Raw genomic sequence first — 25,808 nt, forward strand, 5'->3', positions numbered from 1 at the left:
TATTAGTTTAAATCATTTTTAAACTTTCTGTCCAGTTTGACTTTTTGACTAACTAGTTTGACCCGACAATTAACTAGTCAAACGAAATAATTAGGAGGTGCCCTTTTAAGGGATAATCACCTACCTTAATATGGTTCCATAACCACTTTCATTTCGGTCAGTGGCTGGACCATTTATGATTAAACCAAAATCAAAGCTTAATTACGATATGTTTGACTTTTCGGTTTTTAAGGTAATTAAAAGGACTAAGCAGGGATTAAAACTCTTACTTAAGGTCCTTGCTGTCTTTTCTACACTTGACAATCTTCTCCTAATGCTTGCTAGCTCCAGAGGTGAGTTTTTAAAAGTTGTTGCAAATGAATGTGCATAAGAACAAGACTAAAGTGTCTTATATAGAAGATTGCCAAGTCCCTAGATGTTTGCATCTGTTTTGGAAGTGCCTAGGATCACCCCAGGTGTCCTAGTGGTTTAATAAGATCGACAAATAACCCCTAGATTCGATTATAACAAGTTAAAGTCGGTTCTGCAGCTGAACTCGCATCTGTCCAACATTTTCTGCGCTGGGGACTTCTACGCGGCCCGCGTAGGATCAGAAGGGAGCTTACGCTCCCCACGTAAACCGGCTGTTCAGGTTAAAGTTGTTTCAAACTTGGCAGATTCAGTCCCTGGCCAATTTAAACCTTATACAACTTGATTTTTGGCAATAAAGGCCCTTGTAGTTAATTTTTAGAGGCTCAAGGAAGTATAATCAAACTCCGTTAGGCTCGGTTTCTTTAAATATCAATATAAACACAAGTTTCGTCATATTGACACTTTTCACCCAAAGTCTTGAAAACTTGATTAACGATCTCGAAACCACGTGAAATTTATACCACTTATTCTTGAGAGTATATTTGAATATTTCGAAGCCTCGGGTTCGTTAAAAGGTCACTCAGAGGTAAGAATTAACATGTTGACACGTTTAACCCCTGTAGTTTTATAATCTTCCGATTATTTTCACAAACGGCTTCTTATATCAAATTAATTACTCGTTTAAGAATATATTCTCCGAGTATGGTCATTCAGAGGCACAAGTTTGGCATGTTGACACTTTTAGTCCCTTCGCATACATATTTTCACCGTTTGCCAATTTTAGTCCTTCAAACTCAATTTTTCACATATTTAGAGTTTAGGACACGTGTCTTTACATAATTGGACACGTTTTTATGTGGTGTTACCACCAATCCTAGATTTCATAAACACAAACAAGTTCAATGGTTAAAGGTTGAAGAACAATGACAACTTAGAATTCAATCCCAATTAATTATGACGAAACTAAATAACTGATGAACAAGTATGCAAATGATAATCTAACAATGTTTAATAAAAAACAAATAAAAAATAAAGATAAACTAACCGAATGATTAGTCAAATCTCAATCCAAAAGTTTGTAAATGTTCAATCTTGAATCTTCAAAATTCGTTGCTCATGTTCTTGATTTGATCTTCAATCTTGATGAGGAATTGCATGATTGATGATTGGATTGAGGTTGGGAACTCCAAAATTCGTCCTTGGGAAGTGGAAAACGGCTAGGGTTAATGATAAATTCGTTTGGGGAATTTTTGGGCTTAAATATGGTGGAAAAACAAGAAATTCGCAAGTCAGATCTGGGATTCAGCGCCCAGTGCGCCAAAAATAGCGCCTAGTGCGCCAAAATAAACTTTCTAACTGTGGTGCGCTGAAATCAGCGCCTAATGGCGCCAATTGTTATCAAACTTCCCGTTTTTCACATTTTGACCTTCCAACTTGTGTGTATGCTTCCAATACTCCGTAATGCCTCCCGAAAACCTTCCGTCAAGCTCCAAAAGCCATCTGTTATGCTCCGCGTACATGCAAATCAAAGCCAACTCAAAGTAACCCGTTTTCATACACATAATCATGTAAAACCTCATAATTTAACACTTTAAAACATGATTAAATACGTTGTGAATTCCACTCAGCTCTTCAGGCAAGTTTAGCTTATAAGATACATTGCCGACACATTCGATGATCTCGAATGGTCCAATATATCTAGGGCTTAGCTTGTTCTTCTTACCAAAACGCATCACACCCTTCCAGGGTGATACTTTTAGTAAGACTTTGTCACCTACCTCAAACTTTAGAGGTTTTCGCCTCTTGTCAGCATAACTTTTCTGCATATCCCTGGTAGCTTTCAGGCGATCACGAATCTGGACAATCTTATCCGTCGTTTCAAGGATTATATCAGGTCCTGACAACTGAACTTTTCCTACTTCCACCCAACAAACAGGCGTTTCCTTCCATGCAATGCCTCAAAAGGCGCAGCCTGATTGCTAGTATGGTAGCTATTGTTATAGGAGAACTCGATCAAGGGTAGGTGGTCATTCCAACTACCTCCCAAATCAATAACACATGCTCGAAGCATGTCTTCCAAAGTTTGAATTGTATGCTCACTCTGTCCATCTGTCTGGGGATGGTAAGCAGTACTAAAATTCAAACGAGTGCCCAAAGATTGTTGGAAACTTTTCCAAAAGTGAGAGGTGTATCTAGTATCTCTATCGGATATAATAGATACAGGCACTCTGTGGAGGGATACAATCTTATCCACGTACAACTGGGCTAACTTGTCGGAGCTATGAGTCTCCTTGATGGGTAAGAAATGTGCTGACTTAGTCAGTCTGTCAACTATGACCCATATTGTATCATTTCCATGCCTTGTTTTAGGTAACTTGGTTATAAAATCCATGGTTACCATCTCCCACTTCCATGTGGGAAGTTCTGGCTGTTGTAGCAGACCCGATGGCTTTTGATGTTCAGCTTTAATCTGAGCACAAGTTAGGCACTTAGCTACATGTGTGGCAATAGATTTCTTCAAACCTATCCACCAATAATTAGCTTTCAAATCCTGATACATCTTGTCACTTCCAGGGTGAACTGAGTATTTGGAGTTGTGAGCTTCCTGGAGGATTATATCACGAAGCCCTCCATGAATAGGAACCCAAATTCTTCCATTCAATCTGAGGATTCCATCCTTGCTAGGTGCTAACTGATCAGTAGTTACACCTAACTTTTCATTTGGAAAATTAGCTTCCAAAACAGCCTCTTTCTGTGCAGCTAATAGCCTTTCATTCAGGCTATTCTTCAGTTCAATGCTCTTGGCATTGATTCTGATAGGTTTAACTCTTTCCTTTTGGCTTAGAGCATCGGCAACCACATTCGCCTTACCAGGATGGTAGCGAATTTCGCAATCATAATCATTCAGAGTTTCCATCCAACAGCGCTGTCTCATATTGAGATCCTTTTGATTGAATAAATGTTGGAGACATTTGTGATCCAAATAGATCACACATTTAGTTCCATACAAATAACGTCTCCACAACTTTAGTGCGAATACAACGGCACCCAACTCCAAATCGTGGGTGGTGTAATTCTTTTCTTGTACTTTCAGTTGTCGTGATGCATAGGCAATTACCTTGCCTCGCTGCATAAGTACATAACCCATACCGGTGTGTGAAGCATCATAATATACAACAAACTCTTCAACTCCTTCGGGTAAAGATAATACCGGAGCATTGCTCAACTTTTGCCTAAGAATTTCAAAGGATTCTTGTTGTTTTGGACCCCAATCAAATTTCATATTCTTACGGGTCAAAGAAGTTAATGGTGCAGCTATCCTTGAGAAGTTCTCAATGAATCTTCTATAATATCCAGCTAAACCCAGAAAACTACGGATTTCTGTTGGTGTTTTAGGTGCTTCCCAGTTCATAATGGCTTCTATCTTGGCGGGATCTACTTGGATGCCACGCTCACTAACGACATGTCCAAGGAATTGGACTTCACGAAGCCAGAACTCACACTTGGAGAATTTAGCATACAGCTTCTCCTGTCGAAGCAATCCTAAAATACATTGAAGGTGCTTATCGTGATCAACTTGGCTACGAGAATAGATAAGTATCTCATCTATGAAGACGATGACGAACTTATCTAAGTATGGTTTGCAGACTCTATTCATGAGGTCCATGAATGCTGCTGGTGCATTAGTGAGCCCGAAAGGCATCACTAAAAACTCGTAATGTCCATACCTTGTCCTGAATGATGTCTTAGGTACATCTTCGGTTCTAACCTTGAGTTGATGATACCCAGATCTTAAATCAATCTTCGAGAAATAGCTTACCCCTTGGAGTTGATCGAATAAGTCGTCGATCCTGGGCAAGGGATAACGATTCTTGATCGTTACCTTATTTATTTCACGATAATCAATGCATAAGCGCATTGATCCATCCTGCTTCTTTACAAACAATATTGGAGCTGCCCAAGGCGAAGATCTGGGTTGAATGAAACCTTTTTCCAGTAAGTCGTCTAATTGAGTCCTGAGCTCTTTCATTTCAGTAGGCGCTAGACGATAAGGAGCTCGTGCAATAGGTGTAAATCCTGGCAGAATTTCTATCCAGCTATCCTGAACTCTACTTGCCTCTCAGGAGGTAATCCAGGTAACTCATCAGGAAAGACATCAGGATACTCAGAAATAATTGGAATATCTTCGATCTTAGGCTTCAGATCATTCACAGTCACTTTTGCCATATAGATGACACATCCGCTCTTCAGACACTACGATACCTTGAGAATAGACACGTTGTTGGGCAACCCATACTGTGTATCTCCTTGAATAGTGACAGATTCACCAGAAGGGGTTTTGATAATAACTAGCTTTTTATCGCAAGCAATTTGGGCTTGGTTATGCGACAAACAATCCATGCCTAAAACTATATCAAACCCAGCCAATCTTATTGGCAAGAGGGATAGCGGGATAGAATGATTCTTAATGGATATAAAGCATCCATCAAGAAGAGTTGAAGTTGTTTCTAAGGTACCATCAGCAAGCTCTACCTCATATTTTATGTCTAGAGTCTTAATAGGCAAATTCAGTAACTTACAAAACTTATGGTCTACAAAAGACTTATCAGCACCTGAATCAAATAAGATTCTAGCATAGTTATTATTAATGAGGAAGGTACCTGTTATGACGTTCTCGTTGTTCACCGCTTCCCTCGCATTCATCTGAAAAACTCTCGCATTCGTTTTCTTTGCCTCCTCAGGCTTCTTAGCATTCTTGGGGCAATTGGTCTTGATGTGCCTCTTTTTATTGCAACTGTAACAGGTTGCATCCTTGATATTTTGTCACTCCACAGACTTGTGCCCTTTCTTCTTGCAAATCCCACATGGTTTAGCTTGTGGGTCTTGGATGTACTTTCCAAAGAGCCTTTTGTGGCAAATCTTGCACCTGGGCTTGTCATTTGACTGCCCTTTCTTGGAACCAGAGTTCCCTTTGTTCTTCTTGTTTGATTGAGGAGACTTGTCTTCCTCCCTCTTCCTCTTCCCATCATCGGTAGCTTTCTTTGCCCTACTCCTCACAACACCTAGAGTAAGGGATAAAGATAGATCCACAGTGGATCTATAGGTAGCAGGCTTAGAAGCCTTGACATTTCCTTTCACTTCAGGGGCTAGACCACCGATGAAACGCGCAATGCGTTTGGGTTCAGGAGTGACCAAATATGGTACAAGTCTTGACATAGAGTTGAAACTGGTCACATAAGACCTACAATCTAGATCCTTCATCACCAAGGTGAGGAAGTCAGTCTCTATCCTCTCGACTTCATGTTGAGGACAGTAAGTGTCCTTCACCAGATCAACAAACTTGTTCCACGAAAGGTTATACAAAGGGACCTTTCTAGTGGATTGCACCAATGCTTTCCACCAAGTGAGGGCATCGCCCTTGAATGATTGAGACACAAACTTCACTATGTCTTCCTTAGCACATCCACTGATGTCTATCACAGTCTCCATTTCATCTAACCATTTCATGCAATCGATTGCTCCCTTTTCTCCTGTGAAATCTCTCGGTTTACAGGAGACGAAGTATTTGTAGGTACAACCCTTGGTGCACCTGGGAGTCGGTTCGAGGACAACCTGCCTCTGTGGTTCACTTCTTTGATTAGACGAGTGTTGAGACTCATCCTTCTTTAGTGTATGCGAATGAGATAGGGACTTTGAATGAGTTTTGGACCAAACAATACTCGGCTCCTTGAACTTATTATCCACAGCCTGAGCAACCGCTGCGGTTATCATCGCTTGCAATTCAGCACCAGTGATATTAATCCTGGTATTGTTGTTTTCTTCCACGGGATGACTATTTGGTTCGTCAGAGCCAACCATGATTTGTGTACTATATCAAATAATAATGACATATTTAAATTATATAATGAATCATCGCATTGATGATCAGATGGTCATGGTATTATTAAACCATATAGACCATTTAAAATAATTTAATTTAATCATGATTTGCCTAGGCTACAACAGAACCATTATAAGCAATCAATAGGATATAATTCTTCATATTTATTAGACAGGGGATATAAATCACAACTGTCAATGTCATGAAAGACATTTTCATATAGCACAAGGCTCGTCTCGAAGGACATTTAGATGGCACAAAAGGCCCTGTCACAAGGACGATTAAAATATAACCAATGATCTTTTGGATCAGTGATCTTTTAAGGGTCGAACATAGTTCATCGCCTTTTTGACAAGAAGTTTATAAATAAAACTATCATTGTCATTATTACACATTTGCTTACAAGCATACATCTCTAATGGATGTTTTGGTGGATACATCATATTGATGTTTATTAGCCTTGATTCACATTGATCATATAGGCTATTAAGTGACTTGGAAAAATCCAAGTACATTTGGAAGCTTGTGTGGTCTCTCGTACCGCACAGCCAGGAATGTTAACATGTTTTCAGATGTTAACAGGGATTTATTGTCTTCAAAAGGTTGTACCATCATAGCCATTTAAAATTTTGGCTAGGTTATACCTCTAAGAACTGCTTTGGCAGATCAATTTAAAAATTGAAATGATATAGCACGATGATGTAATAAAGTAAATATTTAAAATCCAAAAAGAAATTTCATTAAACCATTAACTATTACAAAGGTGCCCTAAACGGGTCTTGAAAAGAACATACTGTCCACGCAGGGGCTACAGAAATAGAAATAAGTCCTCGCAGGGACTAGGTACTGAAAATAAAATGTCCTCATAGGGACTTGATTGAAAATAAATTACAAAATAAAGTAAACAACTTTCTATTTCTTTTTGCCTTTGATGAGACTTGCAAGGCCTTTAAGAAAGCTGATGTGCTTCTTGTTGGTTTCATCTGCTTTACGCTCAACCCTGTCCAACCTCTGTAGAATCTCCTGAGTTTGCTCCTGTTGGGGAGGAGGAGGTTGCTGATATGGTGGGTATTGATACCCCTGTACCGGATATCCAGTTGGGTAAACTAGAGGGTAAGAAGAAGGATAAAGTGCGTTGTACTGCGCAGCCGTAAGATACGGATCTTGGGTTCCATAACCCGCAGAGGTTTGATATCCATAATCCACAGTGGTTGGATATCCAGATGGGTTATACCCAGATGAACCTGGGTATGTTTGTATCGGGTTGTCAAAACCCACTGGCGGTGGCGGTGGTGCATAAGAAACCGGCGGAGGATCGTCTTCCAGCACCGCGTGCGGGGGTCCACCCATTTGTGGGTCCTCGGGGATAGGAGGGTAAGAGCTTGAACCTTGAGGGGAATTGAATTGAGGTCCTCCTCACACGGATATTCGTGCATTCCTTCTTCGCCTTGGCGGCTCGGGAGGTGGCTGAGATGGTTGTTGAGGCGGCTCCTCAACAGGTAGAGGTGGTGGAGAAACTGCTTGAAGATGCGGCTCATCTAAAGGAGGTTGAGCAGGAGAGTTGTGATATGAAGGGGTAAATGCCCATTCATGTTGGTTACACCTTTCGGCAAACGAATCGGGCCCACGATATGGCGATCCTTGATATGGAGAATCGCTCGAGATGCTGATAGGGTGGCCCGGTGTTCCGGTTTGCAGTTCTGGGTCTGGGTCGTCATCCATTTCCATCTCCTGGGAGAAGTGATCCTCGGGTCCTAGAGGATTGAAGCCCAGAAAATCGTTGACATAGTCATTGGAGTTGAACTGGGCTGGAGAGTAGGTGGAATCCGAGTGATGGAAAGAATGAGAATGTAAGGACTGATAGGATTGGTGGGAATGGTGGGATTCATGCGAATGATGTGAATCATGCGAGTGATGTGAATGCTGGGGCTCTCTGGAACAGGCAGCCCGAATGATGGGTGAAATGAGGGTGATGAACTCAACGAGACCGAGTGTCTCACGGGTTCGTAAGAATGACCCCAATGGTCACGGGAATCAGAACTAGAAAATGACGCAAACGGGGTGCGCCTATGGGAAGGTCCTGCATGTGCTGATGGTCCACCTCTCATTGGACCCTTTCCTTTGCCTCGTACTCTTGGCGGCATTATTAATGATTATACCTGTCAAAACAATTAAAATAAAATAAAATATAAACAACAAAGGAAAGTTAATAATAATTCCTAGGTCATTGGCCTAGACTCGGAAGTCTAAGGAATGTGCTTATTATGTCATTGAGATTAAACACAAAAGGTTAGTGTTTAATTCACTCAATGTTGTCTCTGATACCAACCTGTCACACCTCGATATTTCCACATATTTCCGGTGGGCCCGTCGGGGAGTATCGTGACGTAGTTGATATCATCATTGTCAATACACACAATATAATAGCACAACGGAAGACTTGGTAAATAAACTATTACAAACCATAATGTCTAAGTGTCCGAATGAAAGAATATACAGACTGGATTGTAATAAGATCCACAGGCGGATCATAAATAAAATACAAGAAAACAAAATAACAAACTTCAGGTATCTTAGGGATTCGCAAGATCCTCTTATACGACACCTAATAGCTCCAGCCTATTTACGAGAGGCACCTGTCAATCAGTCTTTAGAAAATACGTCAGTTTACACTGGTAAATACAATTAACTGACTCTTTTGAAAACATTTATGAAATTTGATTTAAGTGCACAAGGCACAAATCATTTATAACTTGGGACAGTTATTTAAAGATAATCTTGTATACAGATTTACATGTTTGTCATACAATTGGGGCCGGTTGGAAGTCGGTCATGATTAACCGACTCACCACTTATAGAACCCACAAAGGAGTTATCCCCAACATGTGGGTTTATATTTTAGCATTTGCATCTGTCAGGTGTATGCCTACACTCCATGCATAGGTCGTGGCCATTTTCAAATGAAATGAGCCGAGGATATCCAGGACACGGTCGAACTAACACCCAATGTTTATGTTATCAAACAAGACAGATTAAAACGGGTTATGTAAATTTATTAATCACAATCTGATTAAATGATTTCATACCCGACCGAGTGGTATTATTATAATACCATATCCCAAGCCCGTATAAGGGAAAATAAGTTAAAAGTATTTACCTGAGCTAATGTGAAAGGTAACTCAGCCGTATAATCCTAAAGCTTTATGATGATACCTTCTACTGGATGCTACTTAATCTGTATAGAAGGTTTAATAACCTATTAGGATGCTAACGGGTCTTTAGTTAAGTCAAAGACTTAGACCGACTAGCTAGAAAGAAACTTTACGGTTCTAAACGCTAGATTAAGCGGAGACCGGAATAGAATGTGGTTTAGACCCGACAAGCTTGGATACTTGTATAATATGGGTAAACTAAACGCATTCTGGAATTTGAGGATTTAATGATAAGGTTAAACTCGTTTCGGTTATTATACGCAAACTAGTCACATAAACCGATCCGAACGCATAAATGCGTAACGGGTAACCAAATGAATTATATACAGGTCTCAAAATGTTATTATGCTTAAAATATGTTAATAAATCAGTAGGATGTTAACATATATGCCCAAAAAGTAATTTAAACCAATTTAAGTCCCGTAAGGGCATTTTGGTCATTTTAATAATTATAAAAGAGATTTTATAACAAACTGAAGTTCTGGTCTTTGGTAATTAGTAAAAATATTTATTTTATCTCATTACATCAGCAAGATATTACATATATGTGAGGTTTACCATTTATGGCCAAACTATGCCCCGAAAGGGCATTTTGGTCATTTCACATATGCTTTTAAGGACATTTTTTGGAAATCTGGGTTCATAATTTATACCTACTATAATAATATTAAAATTTGTTTAAAAATTCAGTAGGTAACAAGTCTTAGGTGTTAAATATGGTTTTAAACCATACTATGCACCCAATTAGTGTAAAACTCGCTAATTGACGATAATCAAGATGTTTATGTAAATATGAGATTTTGATCAGTTTTAAATGCTCAAAATAATTTATTTAATGTATAAAATCAGTAGGAAAAAGTTTGGCATTCAAATCATTTGTTGATCTCATTTTATGTATGAAAAGGGTATTATCGTCATTTACCGAATTACACAAGAACTCTATGATTTAAACAAATTATAATCTGACCAAAAATCTTAAAATTCCTAAAAAATAATATCTTAACAGTAGGTAATGAGTTTTGGTTCAAAACCCAAGTTTAAACATGTCTTATGCAAGATATCGCAAATTAATTAATAAAAAGCTTCTAATTACGATATCGAGCATAACTTCTATTTGAGACCAAGAACTGATGTCAAATTTTCGGGACAAGCTTATATATCAGAAGCAAAGGTTTTTGTCCTCTCACATTTCTAAAAATCTCATTTATATGTCAAAAGGGCATTTACGACATTTATAAGAATATTAACAAACAAGAGCATATAATTCAAACCACTAAGGACCAAGCAATATAACTCCAGAGGGTTATACTACTGAATAATGTGGTCCTAATGGAAGCTTAAAACATGGGAGAATTAAGCTTAAATGGGTCAGAACTGAAACTCAAAGCAAAAGTCAAGCTATTGCGACTTTCGGTTATAAACTAATCTTAGACTGATAATTGTCGGGTTAGACCTGATTAAACATGTTCTAATACTAATTACGAAGTCATTAGAATGTTAAAATATAATTTAGAACCTCTGTTTTATTAGTTTAAATCATTTTTAAACTTTCTGTCCAGTTTGACTTTTTGACTAACTAGTTTGACCCGACAATTAACTAGTCAAACGAAATAATTAGAAGGTGCCCTTTTAAGGGTTAATCACCTACCTTAATATGGTTCCATAACCACTTTCATTTCGGTCAGTGGCTGGACCATTTATGATTAAACCGAAAGTCAAAGCTTAATTACGATATGTTTGACTTTTCGGTTTTTAAGCTAATAAAAAGGACTAAGCAGGGATTAAAACTCTTTCTTAAGGTCCTTGCTGTCTTTTCTACACTTGACAATCTTCTCCTAATGCTTTCTAGCTCCAGAGGTGAGTTTTTGAAAGTTGTTGCAAATGAATGTGCATAAGAACAAGACTAAAGTGTCTTATATAGAAGATTGCCAAGTCCCTAGATGTTTGCATCTGTTTTGGAAGTGCCTAGGATCACCCCAGGTGTCATAGTGGTTTAATAAGACCGACAAACAACCCCTAAATTCGATAATAACAAGTTAAAGTCGGTTCTGCAGCTGAACTCGAATCTGTCCAACATTTTCTGCGCTGGGGACTTCTACGCGGCCCGCGTAGGATCAGAAGGGGGCTTATGCGCCCCGCGTAAACCGGCTGTTCAGGTTAAAGTTGTTTTAAACTTGGCAGATTCAGTCCCTGGCCAATTTAAACCTTATACAACTTGATTTTTGGCAATAAAGGCCCTTGTAGTTAATTTGTAGAGGCTCAAGGAAGTATAATCAAACTTCGTTAGGCTCGGTTTCGTTAAATATCACTATTCTTGAGAGTATATTTGAATATTTCGAAGCCTCGGGTTTGTTAAAAGGTCACTCAGAGGTAAGAATTAACATGTTGACACGTTTAACCCCTGTAGTTTTATAATCTTCCGATTATTTTCACAAACGGCTTCTTATATCAAATTAATTACTCGTTTAAGAATATATTCTCCGAGTATGGTCATTCAGAGGCACAAGTTTGGCATGTTGACACTTTTAGTCCCTTCGCATACATATTTTCACCGTTTGCCAATTTTTAGTCCTTCAAACTCAATTTTTCACATATTTAGAGTTTAGGACACGTGTCTTTGCATAATTGGACACGTTTTTACGTGGTGTTACATCACCAATCCTAGATTTCATAAACACAAACAAGTTCAATGGTTAAAGGTTGAAGAACAATGACAAGTTATAATTTAAACCCAATTATTGATGACAAAACCAAATAACTGATGAACAAGTATGCAAATGATAATCTTACAATGTTTAATAAAAAACAAATAAACAATAAAGATAAACTAACCAAATGATTAGACAAATCTCAATCCAAAAGTTTGTAAAACTAAGTCAACCTGGTTCCTAACACAAACCCTAGTCCCGGAGATGATCACGGGTGGTTTAGCTGCTCATGTTCTTGATTTGATCTTCAATCTTGATGAGGAATTGCATGATTGATGATTGGATAGAGGTTGGGAACTCCAAAATTCGTCCTTGGGAAGTGGAAAATGGCTAGGGTTAATGATAAATTCATTTGGGGAATTTTTGGGCTTAAATATGGTGGAAAAACAAGAAATTCGCAAGTCAGATCTGGGATTCAGCGCCCAGTGCGCCAAAATTAGCGCCTAGTGCGCCAAAATAAACTTTCTAACTGTGGTGCGCTGAAATCAGCGCCTAATGGCGCCAATTGTTACCAAACTTCCCGTTTTTCACATTTTGACCTTCCAACTTGTGTGTATGCTTCCAATACTCCATAATGCCTCCCGAAAACCTTCCGTTAAGCTCCAAAAGCCATCTGTTATGCTCCGCGTACATGCAAAACAAAGCTAACTCAAAGTAACCCGTTTTCATACACATAATCATGTAAAACCTCATAATTAAACACGATTAAACACCCTCACATCACTTATGCCCTAGTTAGGCCTTCGCGCGACGCGAATGTGACACCCCAGGAAAACCATGCAACTTAACTAGCTTCCTCAGTGAGTACGTACCAAATTTCGGGACGAAATTTCTTTCAACTTGGGGATAATGTGACAACTCGTATTTTGAACCTATCTTTGTGATTAATGTAACGTATGTGAACGTTATGTGATTATGTGAACGTTGATAATTAATTGAATGATATGTTATATGTTTATGTGTATTGAACCTTCTAATCGGTTAGTGTTTGTGTTTATCGATGGTATATTGATGATGTTATGATCTATGTATTTCATATGATGATTTGATGATATCTTGTGATTTAACATGATATAAACAGATTGGATCCTAGTATTCATGAAATCGGCTCACATGTGTGTAATTGAAAAAGTTCATATTAATCGGATGTGCATGTTATTGATCTAGAACCGAATAGGTGTTAACCGGCTGTTATGTCTTTGTGCTTCGGGTGGTTTGCTTGATGGTGTTACGATTGAATAATGATCATATACGAATGATTGTTGAATAGTCGTGACTAGAATATGTTTAAGTGTTGTAGTTTTTGTTCATGTTTTATTCATATCTAGGGTTCATGAGAATCGACTAGAATATGCTTAATTTGATCGATTGTATGATAAATGGATAGTTAGAAACTGTTGTTTGATAGATGGTAATTTTGGAAACTGTTGAATGATTGTAACCGACTAGCATAATATCCAGATAGTAAAACGAATCGCACAAGCCTCCCAGTCGCACAAGATCAGGTCACACAAGACTAGACCTGATCGCACAAGACCAATCGCACAACACGATCGCACAACAGGGATACAAGTAGATAAGCACCATGTACAATTAGCAGCTGCATAATCGCACAAGACCTTGTGGATCGCACAAAGACAGTGCCAATCGCACAAGGCTTGGGCCACACACGAGCATTGGACTGTTGGGCCATAAAGCCCAATATCCACTTGCACAACCCAACTGGATCGCACAAGTCGTCCGGGTTGCACAAGTCGTCCGGGTCGCACAAGATCACTATTTAGGCCGAGCATACTGTTGGACTTCTTAATTGTTTGGGCCGTGTACATCCTGGACTGCTTATATTTTATTGGGCCGGGTATTGTTGGGCTTCTATGGGTGAATCGCACAAGGCTGTTAGACTTGTTCGAGCCCAATCTTTCGAAACGCACAAGTATGAGCATGTTATATACTTGAATGTTAATGTGTTGCCATGTTAAATACGTGTTTGTAACCTATGTGTAATCATACATGCATTACTTGAACCTAGACCTGACTTGTGTGGTAACCATGTTAGGACGTGGTTGACCCCTCTTAGCTCAAGTAACCTTTCGTGTAGTCTGCCGAGCAAACCAAGGTGAGTTCACTCTCCTACCAAGGCATGGGATTCCTAGGGTTGGGGATGGGATTGAATGATTACTTGTGCATTTATCGTTACGGAAATACATACCACTGACCTCGTTAGGGAAAGGTCACTTATAGATACAGCTAGACTAGTAACACATGGGAAGCCCCTACTAATCTTCACACACATGCCTGGAATGGCCGCGATACGAATACTAATCTTCGCACACATGCCTGGAATGGCCACGATACGAATACTAATCTTCGCACACATGCCTTGAGGGCCGTGATACAAATACAACTAGTCTAGGATACATGGGAAACCCCCACTAATCTTCGTAAACATGCCTGGAAGGCCGCGATACAAATAAATACGAAACATGGTCTACAAAACGAACATGGGAATTACGAAACGAATACTATAACCAAACAACCAACTGTGAACTCGCTCAACTTTATTGTTGACTCGTTGTTACATGCCTTGCAGGTCAATAGGTACTCATGGAGCTTGCACGGGGATGCGCAGTTGTTGTGGACATGGATCGTGGATGCATGATAAACATTTATGACACTTCAAAGTTATAACTTATGTTTGGTTTTACATTATTGCTTCCGCTACACATTTGATTATGTTTTGGTTTTTGAACACCTTTCATATTGATGAATGATTTTTACTTATTACGTATAATGTTCAATATGATTGGTGGCTTGATCCTGGTCATGTCGCGCCTCCATGCGGTGATACTCCGCGTGTGGATTTTGGGGATGTGGCTATGTTGATTAAGCGTCGCATAACGCAACGAGGTCCTGGATTAGCTATATAATGAACGTTCATGAGGCAGTTCAGTCGCTCAATTCATTTATTTCTCTAAAATTCTGCACAAGTGTTATACCCCAAATATACCCGGAATACCAAAACTCTTCCCGTTATTAGGGTAATAACTCGATCACTGCTACGGTACTATATTCGATCGATTAAAACCGGTCCAACGGATGTTTAAGTACTGCCGGTTCCCGGCTATACTTTGTCTTTCGTTATAGGTTTCGATCTCGTGATTATCGTTAATGTTGCATTGAGTTAATACACTAATACGCGTGCATTGTTTATTTAATTAGGATTACCAGAGTTAATAGACTAATACGCGTGCATTGTTTATTTAATTAGGATTACCAACTATAAACCAGTAGGCAAGCTATAACAACCTAAACTTGCAATGTGAGTTATTCTATTTTTATTAAATGCTTTCAAAACCCTTCTTGTTTTCAAAGTTGTAATTACAGTGATTAAGTCTTTGTAATCTACAATTACTGCCGGTATGTTGGGTTTTGTATACACTACTTGATAAGCTTCACCATTGGACAACGGGTTAGCCAATGTGTGATATGACCATAGTCACAGATCCGGTTGAGTGACAAATACCGATTTGGGGTAATTGTTTGACATAAACATTGTAATCGCTCTTAATACTGTAACTTATAACAATGTGTCTTTTGTACAAATTGAATGCACTTGCCAGTATTTTTCGCTGACCAAATGTTTTTAAAACACATTTCAGGTGATTTACTGTGAAGAAAGGAAAAGTGCCGTGAAGCACTTTAGCTTAAATAAGTGGCTCAGTAAATCAGAAATAAAACGTGTTTTTTGTAATTAAAGGATTTCCCCAGTGAAATTCCTTTTCTGTTAATGCGGGGTTTACCCCACCGTTCTGAAATAAAGTAATTCGGTGTCTTGAAACTCTGATAAATTTTTCCTGACACCCGGTCCTGAAGAAAATTCCGCTGCCAATTAATAAATACCAATACCACTGTTGTCTGCCTCGCGGCGCCCGAACCGGGATATGGGTCGGGGGCCGTGACACTAATCTTCAAAATTTCAACTATCAAAACTTCATTTAGAAAATGGCCTGTGGAAAATGGCTACGTGACCATTGAAACACCCGCGCATATCGCTTCCAAGGTCGAGTTCCATCAACAATGCATTAAGAAAGCACCAATGGCTCAGTGCGACAATATTAACACTTGTGGTGCCCAACCGTGGACGATCAGACCGAGGTCTCGAACCCTATCTTCAAACCCTTTTTCTAAAAACCATGTCTCGAGTTCTTTTGTTTTGTTTCGTACGCACCATATGAATGGCCGTTTTCTGGACTCGAGTCCAAGCCCAAGCTTGATCGCTTGTGCCGTAGAAATAGGCTTCTTAGACAGATGTATTGCACAGAGTCTGGCTGCCTTTCGTCAGGCTATTTTAAGCAATTGTGCTCACAAATTCCCGCCTTGTTTCCTCTCACAGCTATGTCCTGATCATCCTTGTTGCATTGTGAAACCGGGCCTATGCACCATATTTTCTTATTTTTCACTTGTGGAAGAATGAGAGGCATTAGTTAATTATTTATAGTAAAGTAACGACGATAGAGAGGCACTAGTTAATGATTTATAGTAAAGTAATGACGATAATTGTAATGTAAACTTAATTATATATGTCTTCATGATAGAGATATATTTAGCAAGGGATAATCATCATAATGCATAATCAATGAGTTTTTTAAAATACAAAAATATTTATTTGACTTATCTTATTTTTTATTTTTAATAATCTTAACCAATAACACGTTGGCCACGTGTCAACACCATGCGTCGCTCAATAATAACGTTAGCCAGTAGTTTCTCATTGAAAAAAAATTGTGCAAAAATATACATAAAATTTTATTTATTATATGTTTACTTTTTTATTATGTATTTTGAAAGAGACTTTTCAATGGGATGATATTAGAACCCAAGCCTGATATCATGCAGGCTTGATTCCATCAAGACTGACTGATCACTTTGACCACTATTTTGACTCATGTACAACTGTTGTACCATCATCATCGGTTCTTTTTGGTTCACTGTTAGTGCCTTTATTTCAGAACTTTGATCAGACCTCCTGAGCTTGTACTGATGAGGGGTAGAATGGTAATTTTTCTGTTTTGTCCATTTGTTGGCAGGTGGTGCATTAGTCACATGGATAAGTCTAGTGAATTTCCTATGGTTTAGGGCCCTAGTTAGCTTCATTTTGGACGTGGTTTAGTTGGTTGCGAAGCTCTCACATCATAGAACTCTCTCTCACACACACACATATACATACAGGGAGTATCATTTGAGAAGAAACTTAATGTTAGAAGAAAAAGAAGAAATGAAATATGATAAAACAATAAATAATTTATAACTTTTCCCATTAATTATTTTCTCTCTCATTAGTTAGGGAAAAAACTTTATCATACACAGTTCAAACTTTATCCTACATTATTTTCTCTCTCATTAGTTAGGGAAAACACTTTATCATAGACAGTTCGAACTTTATCCTACATATATCAAAATTTATCCTACACTTTGACCTCACTATCGAAAATTACCCTACACTTTATCCTACACATATCGAACTTTATCCTACATATATCAAAATTTATCCTACACTTTGACCTCACTATCGAAAATTACCCTACACTTTATCCTACACATATCGAAAATTGTCCTTCATCATAAATTAGATTGTCTTGAAAAAGTATATTTTAAAATGAGTGAAAAGTTTAATTAGTTAGCTAATTTAGGAGAATACAATAAGTTAATTAAAATTGTATATTTACCTATATGTCACTACAATAACATTACATGGAGCATATCTTTTGATTTAAAAGTTATTCTTTATAATGGAAAAAAAATTCTTCTTATTTGAACCCTGTAATATATATATATATATATATATATATATATATATATATATATATATATATATATATATATATATAGGGTCGGGATTTAGAGAAAACAGTGGAAAGTGTGAGAACAATGAGAACGGTTATGGATCGTCCGATCAAAACAATTTATGGACTAGATTGGCGCGGTGGCGTTTTCGTAAATAACATCAATTTTATTACATGGACGCGCTTCATTAAGGGTAAAAAAGGTAAAACATCATTTCTCACATAAAACGCCGTTGAAATATAAAACGCCAAATAAATACAAAACGCCAATTTTATCACTGCGTAGTTTTTTCTGTGTTTTTATTTAAGCTCTCAGGCTACAAAAACGCCACAAAGACACTTCAACACATGAACAAAGAAAATAAACCACGCCAAACCCAAAACACCATTTATTTGTGACAGTTCTTGTAGTTTCAAAAGAAGAAAGAGACTGATGACACTGAAGATTTAGATCATAAATTGCTTCTATTTGTTTTTTTAATTTTCTTTATCTGTTGTTTGTTATGTAATTTCAGCTAAGAACAACCAGTACATTAATCCTATAATGAAAAATATAATAAAACGCCAATCGGGCAAATGCTTGTAAAACGTCATCATGCCATAAAACGCCCCCAAAACTACTAAACTATAATAAAATTACTTTGAACAAGTACTATTATAATAAATCTAAAAAAAATCTTAAAACAATGTGCAAAGAAAATAAAACAAAAAGTCCCATCGTTATCTAAACGCCATTGGAAAACAAAACGCCATAATTATAGTCGTCAAGATTAGACGTGTTACACCATAAAAACAGATGAATCTGAAAACAAAACACGGTAACTACAAAACAGTAAAATGAAATGACGGAAACATAAATACTAACATTTATTATATTGAAAGCCAAATACTTGGGGAATTGAATTTATTTATCTTTTTCAAAACGCCATAGTTACCTGTCATGCGCGGGAAAAAAAGTCATTATAAAAGTAGACCATGAGAACACAACCTCAAACACGCCAAAAACATTGACGAAAAACGCCACATATTGTCCAAAATGCCAAAAACTTCAAAAATGGCTAAAGTTATTGCATGGAGGTTTGAAAGGAAGGAGAAACGATTCATCATAAAGTTCTCTAATAAGAGAAGGGTGAAGGTAAGGACAATCAAATCCATGCTTGGTATGAATGAAAGGGTTCAGAGGGATATCCTGGCCCTTGGGGTTCCAATGGCCAACGATCGTGTAAGAACCCAAACTGTAATAAAAAGATTGAAGAGAAAAATTCTGGCAGAAGATGATGATGAAGATGATGATGATATTGACGACACTCCTCTACCAACACTTAGCAGTTGGATGATGCATGAAGAAGCAGGAACGGTTGAAGTGACTTATCAACACGGGGTGCAATATTCATTGCCAATAGAGGAAATGTTGAAGACAGGGAGGCTATCTCTCATTGAACAACTCTGTGAGTTAGCACCTTCGAACGATGCAAAATCCAGGGTTGCAATGATATTCAAGAATAGGCTGCAGCAAAGAAGAGACGAGCTAATGGCGTTATACGCCAATCTAAAATTTGATGATGATGAATCTGAAGAAAGTGATGAACAAAGCGATGGGTACATCTCTGATGTAATTCCATCCACAGAAGACTATTAGTTTATTTTGATTTCATATTATTGTAATCTTATAAAATATTAATCTATGGTAATCAATTATTAACAAAAGACCCAGAATGCCAAAAAAAATGACCTGGAAATAGGGCTGTCCAAACTGCTCGACGATCGCTCGAAAAATGCCCGAAAAATGCTCGTTCGATTCCCGCTTAGTTTGTAAATGAGCCGCTCAGCTCGGTTTGATTTGAAAACGTGCCAAGAATGAGCAAAGGTCCGCTCGCTCGTCGATCGCTCGGTTTCGCTCGAATTATTTTTATTGAATAATTAATATATATATATAGTTATATACTTATATAGATAAGGAGCTCAAGAAAAATTAAAAGCCCAAGAAGCATACTAGCCCAACTCAATACCAAAACCTAACTCTAATACCAAAACATAATCTCCCGCTACATACCTCCTGCTAGTCTGATACATACCTCGCCGCTGCTGCTCAAGTTCAAGTGTTCATGTTTTGCTTTTGTTAGTAAGGTGTTGGACATGTTTTAATTAAGTTAGGCTTTGTTTTTGTTGAATGCAGCCTTTTAATAGTCTTGATTTCAATTTTTTTTTTGTGTTGCTACACATGTCTTAATTTCGGTGCTGAGCGAAAACGATCCGCTCGATTTAAATTCAATCCGAGCACGAGCATCACTTTTGTGCTCGGTTTTGCAAATTCGATCCGATCGGATCGATTGTAATCCAATCCGAGCACGAGCAGACCCTCGCTCGGATCGGATCGGCTCATGAACACCCCTACCTGGAAAACGCCATAACGCCAAAAATATTAACTATGTGACACAAAAAGAATTAATTCAACGAGAAGAAATCGGGGAAAAATAGTAAAATGCCAAGTAATTAATGATTCTAATTAACGCCAAAATTATCTTGCATGCCAAAAATGAAGCAGCATACGCGAAAATCGGGAAAGAAGAAGAATATTGAAAAGACAAAAAAACCCCTCGGACCCTGATCATGTCCCACGCCACGTGTTGGGCCAGGATGCGTTCTCACCGTTCTCACACTTTTGGGCGTTTTCTCCTGATCCCGTACCTATATATATATATATATATATATATATATATATACACATATACGAAAAAGGTTAGTTTTCTATTTTTGTGAAAAAAAAACTCATTTTTCACATTTTTCCAAGAACTATATTGTATGTGTAAAAAGGATTTTAGAATCGGAAGTCTCAGAAGGAGCAGCATCTCTATCCCTTGGAATAAAAGAAAAGGTTTGGATACATTTGTGTTTATATGTATCTTTATTTTAAAGAAGCAATAACAGTATGAATATATCTGCCCGTCAACCATATTGACCCACATTAAACTAACATGTTTTTAATCCCAATTAAAATGAAGGGTACTTGTTTTGATCCATTTCATACTTATTGTCACACCCCACATAAATTCAGCTCACAATTCTTGGATCTAGAACTTTTCGGGACAATCTAGTTTCTTCAAGAGCTGTCCGGAGACTCCGGAACAACCTAGAAAATTCTGGATGGCATGGCAAGTATGGAAGAATCAAGACCAAACCAAGAAGGCCCTTGAAATTCCTAGAAAAGGCTAGTCAGATTGGCTTTATAAAAGTCTAGATATTAGCATAGAATTATCTAGTCTCTAGTTGGTAGATTTTTGTATAACTATCTAGATATGGAACAATCTAGATCAACCTTAAGTAGTATAAATAGGTGTGAAGGGGTAAGGTCCCAAAAACCTCATAATAAGTGCTTGGGACCATACCACAACCTTAACTTTCAGTATGGCACCTTGCGCGGCCGCGCACTGGTCTAACAAAAGAAAAGCTTAAAAGGCCTACAAAACAGTCAACACTTGCGCCCAAAGGGAATCATAAAACCTTACGCATTTCCTACACAAAGCAAAGGATAAGAATCTGGAGTTAGATACTTCGCTTAATATTCAGACTTGGATATTATTTGCCCAGACTTGGGATTTATTCATCTGTTTCCACACGATAAGGTGTCACACCAGATTACAGCAGTAATCTTCTAGAAATAATACAATCGTGCACCACCAAAACGGTTACAACCGTCTGGACACGTGTCACTATATCAGTTGTCCCCAAATTCACAACGAATGCATGCAAATGAAGAGTAATCTTCACCTAAGTCACTTTACACGTGGCAAATCCCTTGCCTTTGATCTAAACCACGATCCGTGTGCCATCACATCGGATCAAGGAGTATTAACGGAAGAAAGCATAACCGCTTACGGAGTTAGCATCTTCCGTCTTCTTTTCACTAATGGGTTTTCCCGCCTTTTGAACGACTCCCGGCTATAAATAAGAGAAAAATCAGGTATGAACACAAGTTACACACACTTCTCAAATACATCTTCTTCTTCTTTACCAATACTTATTCTCACACCGGAGTCGGGTCAAGGAGAGAACCCTCTTCTCCCCTTGGCGAGGCTAACGGTGTTCTTTTTTGCAGAACTACCGGAGAAGAAGGTCTGTTAGGCCTAAATCGATCGAGTGGGAACTAACCTTTTTATGCGGATTCAAACCCCCTAGATATCTCGGTTCCGACCATTTATCTAGTGTTTCTTCATTGGCGCCCACCGATTCCTCTGTTTTTTCAAGTTTTCATCTCGTTTCGATTTAGTTCTTTTCATCCTCTGTTTTACACATGGCGGAAAATTCGTCATCTCACCGGCAACATGGTCCTCGACCAAACAATTTACAAGTAGAAGGAATTCCGGAAGATGCCTCGGACGATAACGAGGTTCAATCCAATCGAGCAAATGATCCTACCATTGCATGAATGTTACCAACAAACCCTGCTCAATCAATTTTACCACCAGGAGAAACTCCGATATCCTGGTATGTCTGGTCTCAAGGGGCATTAAACGCAGTATACACACAGCTGTGTGCTCAAACTGCTCCCCTGACTCAATCACGGAGACCGGGATCTCGTGCCCATGCCTCTCAGCGCGAAGAATCAACTTATGAAGGCACATAAGTTTATGCCAGATCTACATCACAACACATTCAGACAGGAACACACCGAAGACAATCAGTTCATGATAGGTTGGGTTCTCAGCGAAATACCCACACTGACGAATCCGATCCAACATACCGTTTAAGTGCAAATACCAGTATGTTCAATCGATTGCAACCAACTATAACAAGTACATGCCTCAAGTGGTTTATAACCCTGAGGCAGAACACAACTATGACTTGGTTTACCGCCCTGCAGAAGCAGCGGAAAACTCAAAGTTCCTACTAGAAATAGCTTTAGCTCCATTGGAAAAGGCTAAATTACCATCCAACATAGGGAAGTTTAATGGGTTAATAGATCCTGACGATCACCTAAGGGTATTTACCAGCGCAGGTCTGGTTGGGGGTTGGACGCTCCCGCTATGGTGTCATCTGTTCGTACAAACCCTGACCGGCCCAACACGAATTTGGTTCGATAACCTACCAACCGGACAGATCGAATCATGGAAGGATCTGAGAGAAAAGTTTTTGACACACTTCAGCCAACAGCGGCGTTCCATCCGTGATACATCCGACGTCATGAACATCTGGCGCCGAGATGACGAAAGTCTGGAAGATTTCATCACCAGATACAATAAAGAAGTATTGGAAATTGGCGGTGTTCATGAACAATTGATCCGTGCTCAATTCAAGTACGCGGTTCGATGCGACGACATGGTTAAAGTCTTATCTGGAACAGAAGGCCTTCCAACAAGTTGGGAGAAGATAATGGCGGCGGCCAAAGTTTATGCGCAAACTGAGAAAAACCTCACAACAAACAGACCACCACCACCACACAATAGGCCCGCGGATTTAAGCTTAACCGGCGAAAGAAGGTTTAAGAAATCATGGCGTGAGTCTGGAACAGGAAGCCGTTCGTCCGAAGACGCCCGCACAACAATCAACAAACTCTCCGCACAATGGGAGAACAAACAGGAAAATAGGGAGAGACAGTGGATAAAAAAAACCCCGGCGGAGGTTCTAAGTACTGAAGACTATCAATTCAAGCCTCCGATTCCGATGAAAAATAAATGTGGACAAGACCCGGCGCAATACTGCGAGTATCACAAAGACAACGGGCACACCACTAACAACTGCATCTCTCTGCGCACAGAAATAGAGAAAGCTCTCAAGAGCGGCGAATTAACGCATTTACTCCAAAATGTACGAAAAGAGATTAAGCAGATAACCCGAGGGGAGGAGGGCCCAAGTAAACAGGCAAAAACCTAAGTGAAGGCTCTGTGAGTTTCCCGCGGAAGGACATGATATGGCGGAAATACTAGAGAGTAAGTTAAGTTCCACATAATTATTACAAAAAACTTTGTAAAGCCTCCGTGCTCTATCCATGAATAAAATTACAAAGTTTCTATTATTTTTGTGTTTACAAAGTGCATGCAATTTCTTGTAGTAAGCGCAAAAACATTATGGTAGTTACAAAACAAGCTCCATGCGCGGTCAGTGATCACGTCACAAACGACCATAAATTCACACATGAGCTTTATACCAACTTCATTCGCCTTACTCGATAAAAGCAATTGTACTCATGCAAAACATTGTAAAATCATTAAACAAAACAAATAGAAACATGTTGTTCTCAAACGTACAGATACGTCCTAAAAATTTTCAAACACGGCAGTGTTTAAGATACTTACGCAGCAGCGCACCATCAAAACAGGGATTTACATCCCGCATATTACAAGAAAAATTGTTCAAATACAATTTTAAAACTACTCTAAATCTTGTGATCGAGGATTGGAGAGGAGAGGTGGAAGAAAAGGCTCGGGATGAATTTAGGAGTCTTTGTGCGAGCCGTATGCGGTGAGAGTCGCACGTACGGTAACGAGGGATTGATAAGGAGTTGGTTAATGATGCTCGAGCATGTACTTGTTTTGAGTGCCTATTCTCATCCGGAAAGATTTTCTTTAATTGCGTTACATGGTCATCCGGCTGCAACGCTACGTTTATCAAATCCATAACCGGAAGTCGCAAATTATTAAACTCTGTCTTCATGGAAGGAAGCGCGGCGCCAGTATTTACGCCAAAAGTTGCAGACTTGCTATCATCCCAGCTAACTTTTAATGCACTGTTCACATGTTGGGAACATTCAGCGTATCCTTGTGCATACCCATCACGTCGCGCAGCAACCATTAAATTAGCAACGGTTTTATCCAACTCCTCAGAGTTTAATACAGATTCCGCAACCTATGAAATCAAGCAAAAAATAAGTATCAAAAAAGCGCTTTCCACAAACAAGAAGGAGAGAAGAAACTTACGCAACCAATTCCGCGATCTTTCAACCAGGCCATGTCATTCTTTAAAGGTTCAAGCTCGCTTTCCGCTGTAACCCGCGCCGTTTCTGAATTTTCTAATTTCTCCTCAACCTCAGTCAAACGGCGGGAGGTTTCAGTATTCTCGGAATGCGCAAGCTCCAGATCCTTCTTAAGTTGTTCCTGATCAGAAACCAAAGCAGTAAGTTCTTTCAACTCTTTATCTCTAAGGGCAAGGGTGGCAAAAGCTTGTACCTCTCGTTGCTCACTACGCTCTCTATGAGAACGCGCCTCCGCCAGCGCAGCTTCTGCATCAGCTTTCTCCTTCTTCAATTTTTCTACCTCCGCATCCTGATTCTTTAGTTTTTCAACCTCAGCCTTGAGGTTATTAATGATATTACGAAGGTTTGCTTTCTCAGCATTATCTTTTTCGCAAATCTTTCTCCAATTTTTACGTTCCTCGGAAAAGAGAGCAGCTTCCGCTTTTCTTTTCCAACCAGCAACAGACCATTCCTCAGTCTTGCGCTCAGCCTCAAACTTGGCTTGATCATCTTTTAATTTAGCCATCAATTGAGCCAGACGTCTCTCATCTTTGGCAAATTTCTTCCGAGACGCCATAAAGGATTCCTGCTCCTTATGCGTGCTATACCACTCACGTACTATGCGGTGAGTGGTAGAGACATGAGAAGCAGTTTCTGCACAATAAGACTGGTAGGTCTGCTCGTAAGATCGACCTTCCTGAAATTTAATCTCCCCAGGTGGAAGTATCCCCTGCAACCAATCTTGGCACATATGCCAATCTGAGAAAGTATCACCTTTCTTTAAGTTCCAAACGGGGGCGTGAGGATCAGCATCATCTTTCTCCGTGTAAGTCCGGTAATAGTAATCTCCCAAGGTTTCCTCTG

The 25,808-nt window shown here is 39.0% G+C and overlaps 1 protein-coding gene across 1 annotated transcript; it reads left to right on the forward strand.

Annotated features, from left to right (window-relative positions):
* Positions 1–22,792: 22,792 nt before the first annotated feature.
* LOC110943959 lies at positions 22,793–23,866 on the forward strand. Its single transcript, XM_022185688.1, has one exon. It carries the CDS (start codon positions 22,793–22,795, stop codon positions 23,864–23,866), a length of 1,074 nt encoding a protein of 357 aa, XP_022041380.1.
* The last annotated feature ends 1,942 nt before the right edge of the window (positions 23,867–25,808 follow it).

The sequence above is a fragment of the Helianthus annuus genome, chromosome 5, assembly GCF_002127325.2.
Source record: "Helianthus annuus cultivar XRQ/B chromosome 5, HanXRQr2.0-SUNRISE, whole genome shotgun sequence".
Classification (NCBI taxonomy): Eukaryota; Viridiplantae; Streptophyta; class Magnoliopsida; order Asterales; family Asteraceae; genus Helianthus; species Helianthus annuus.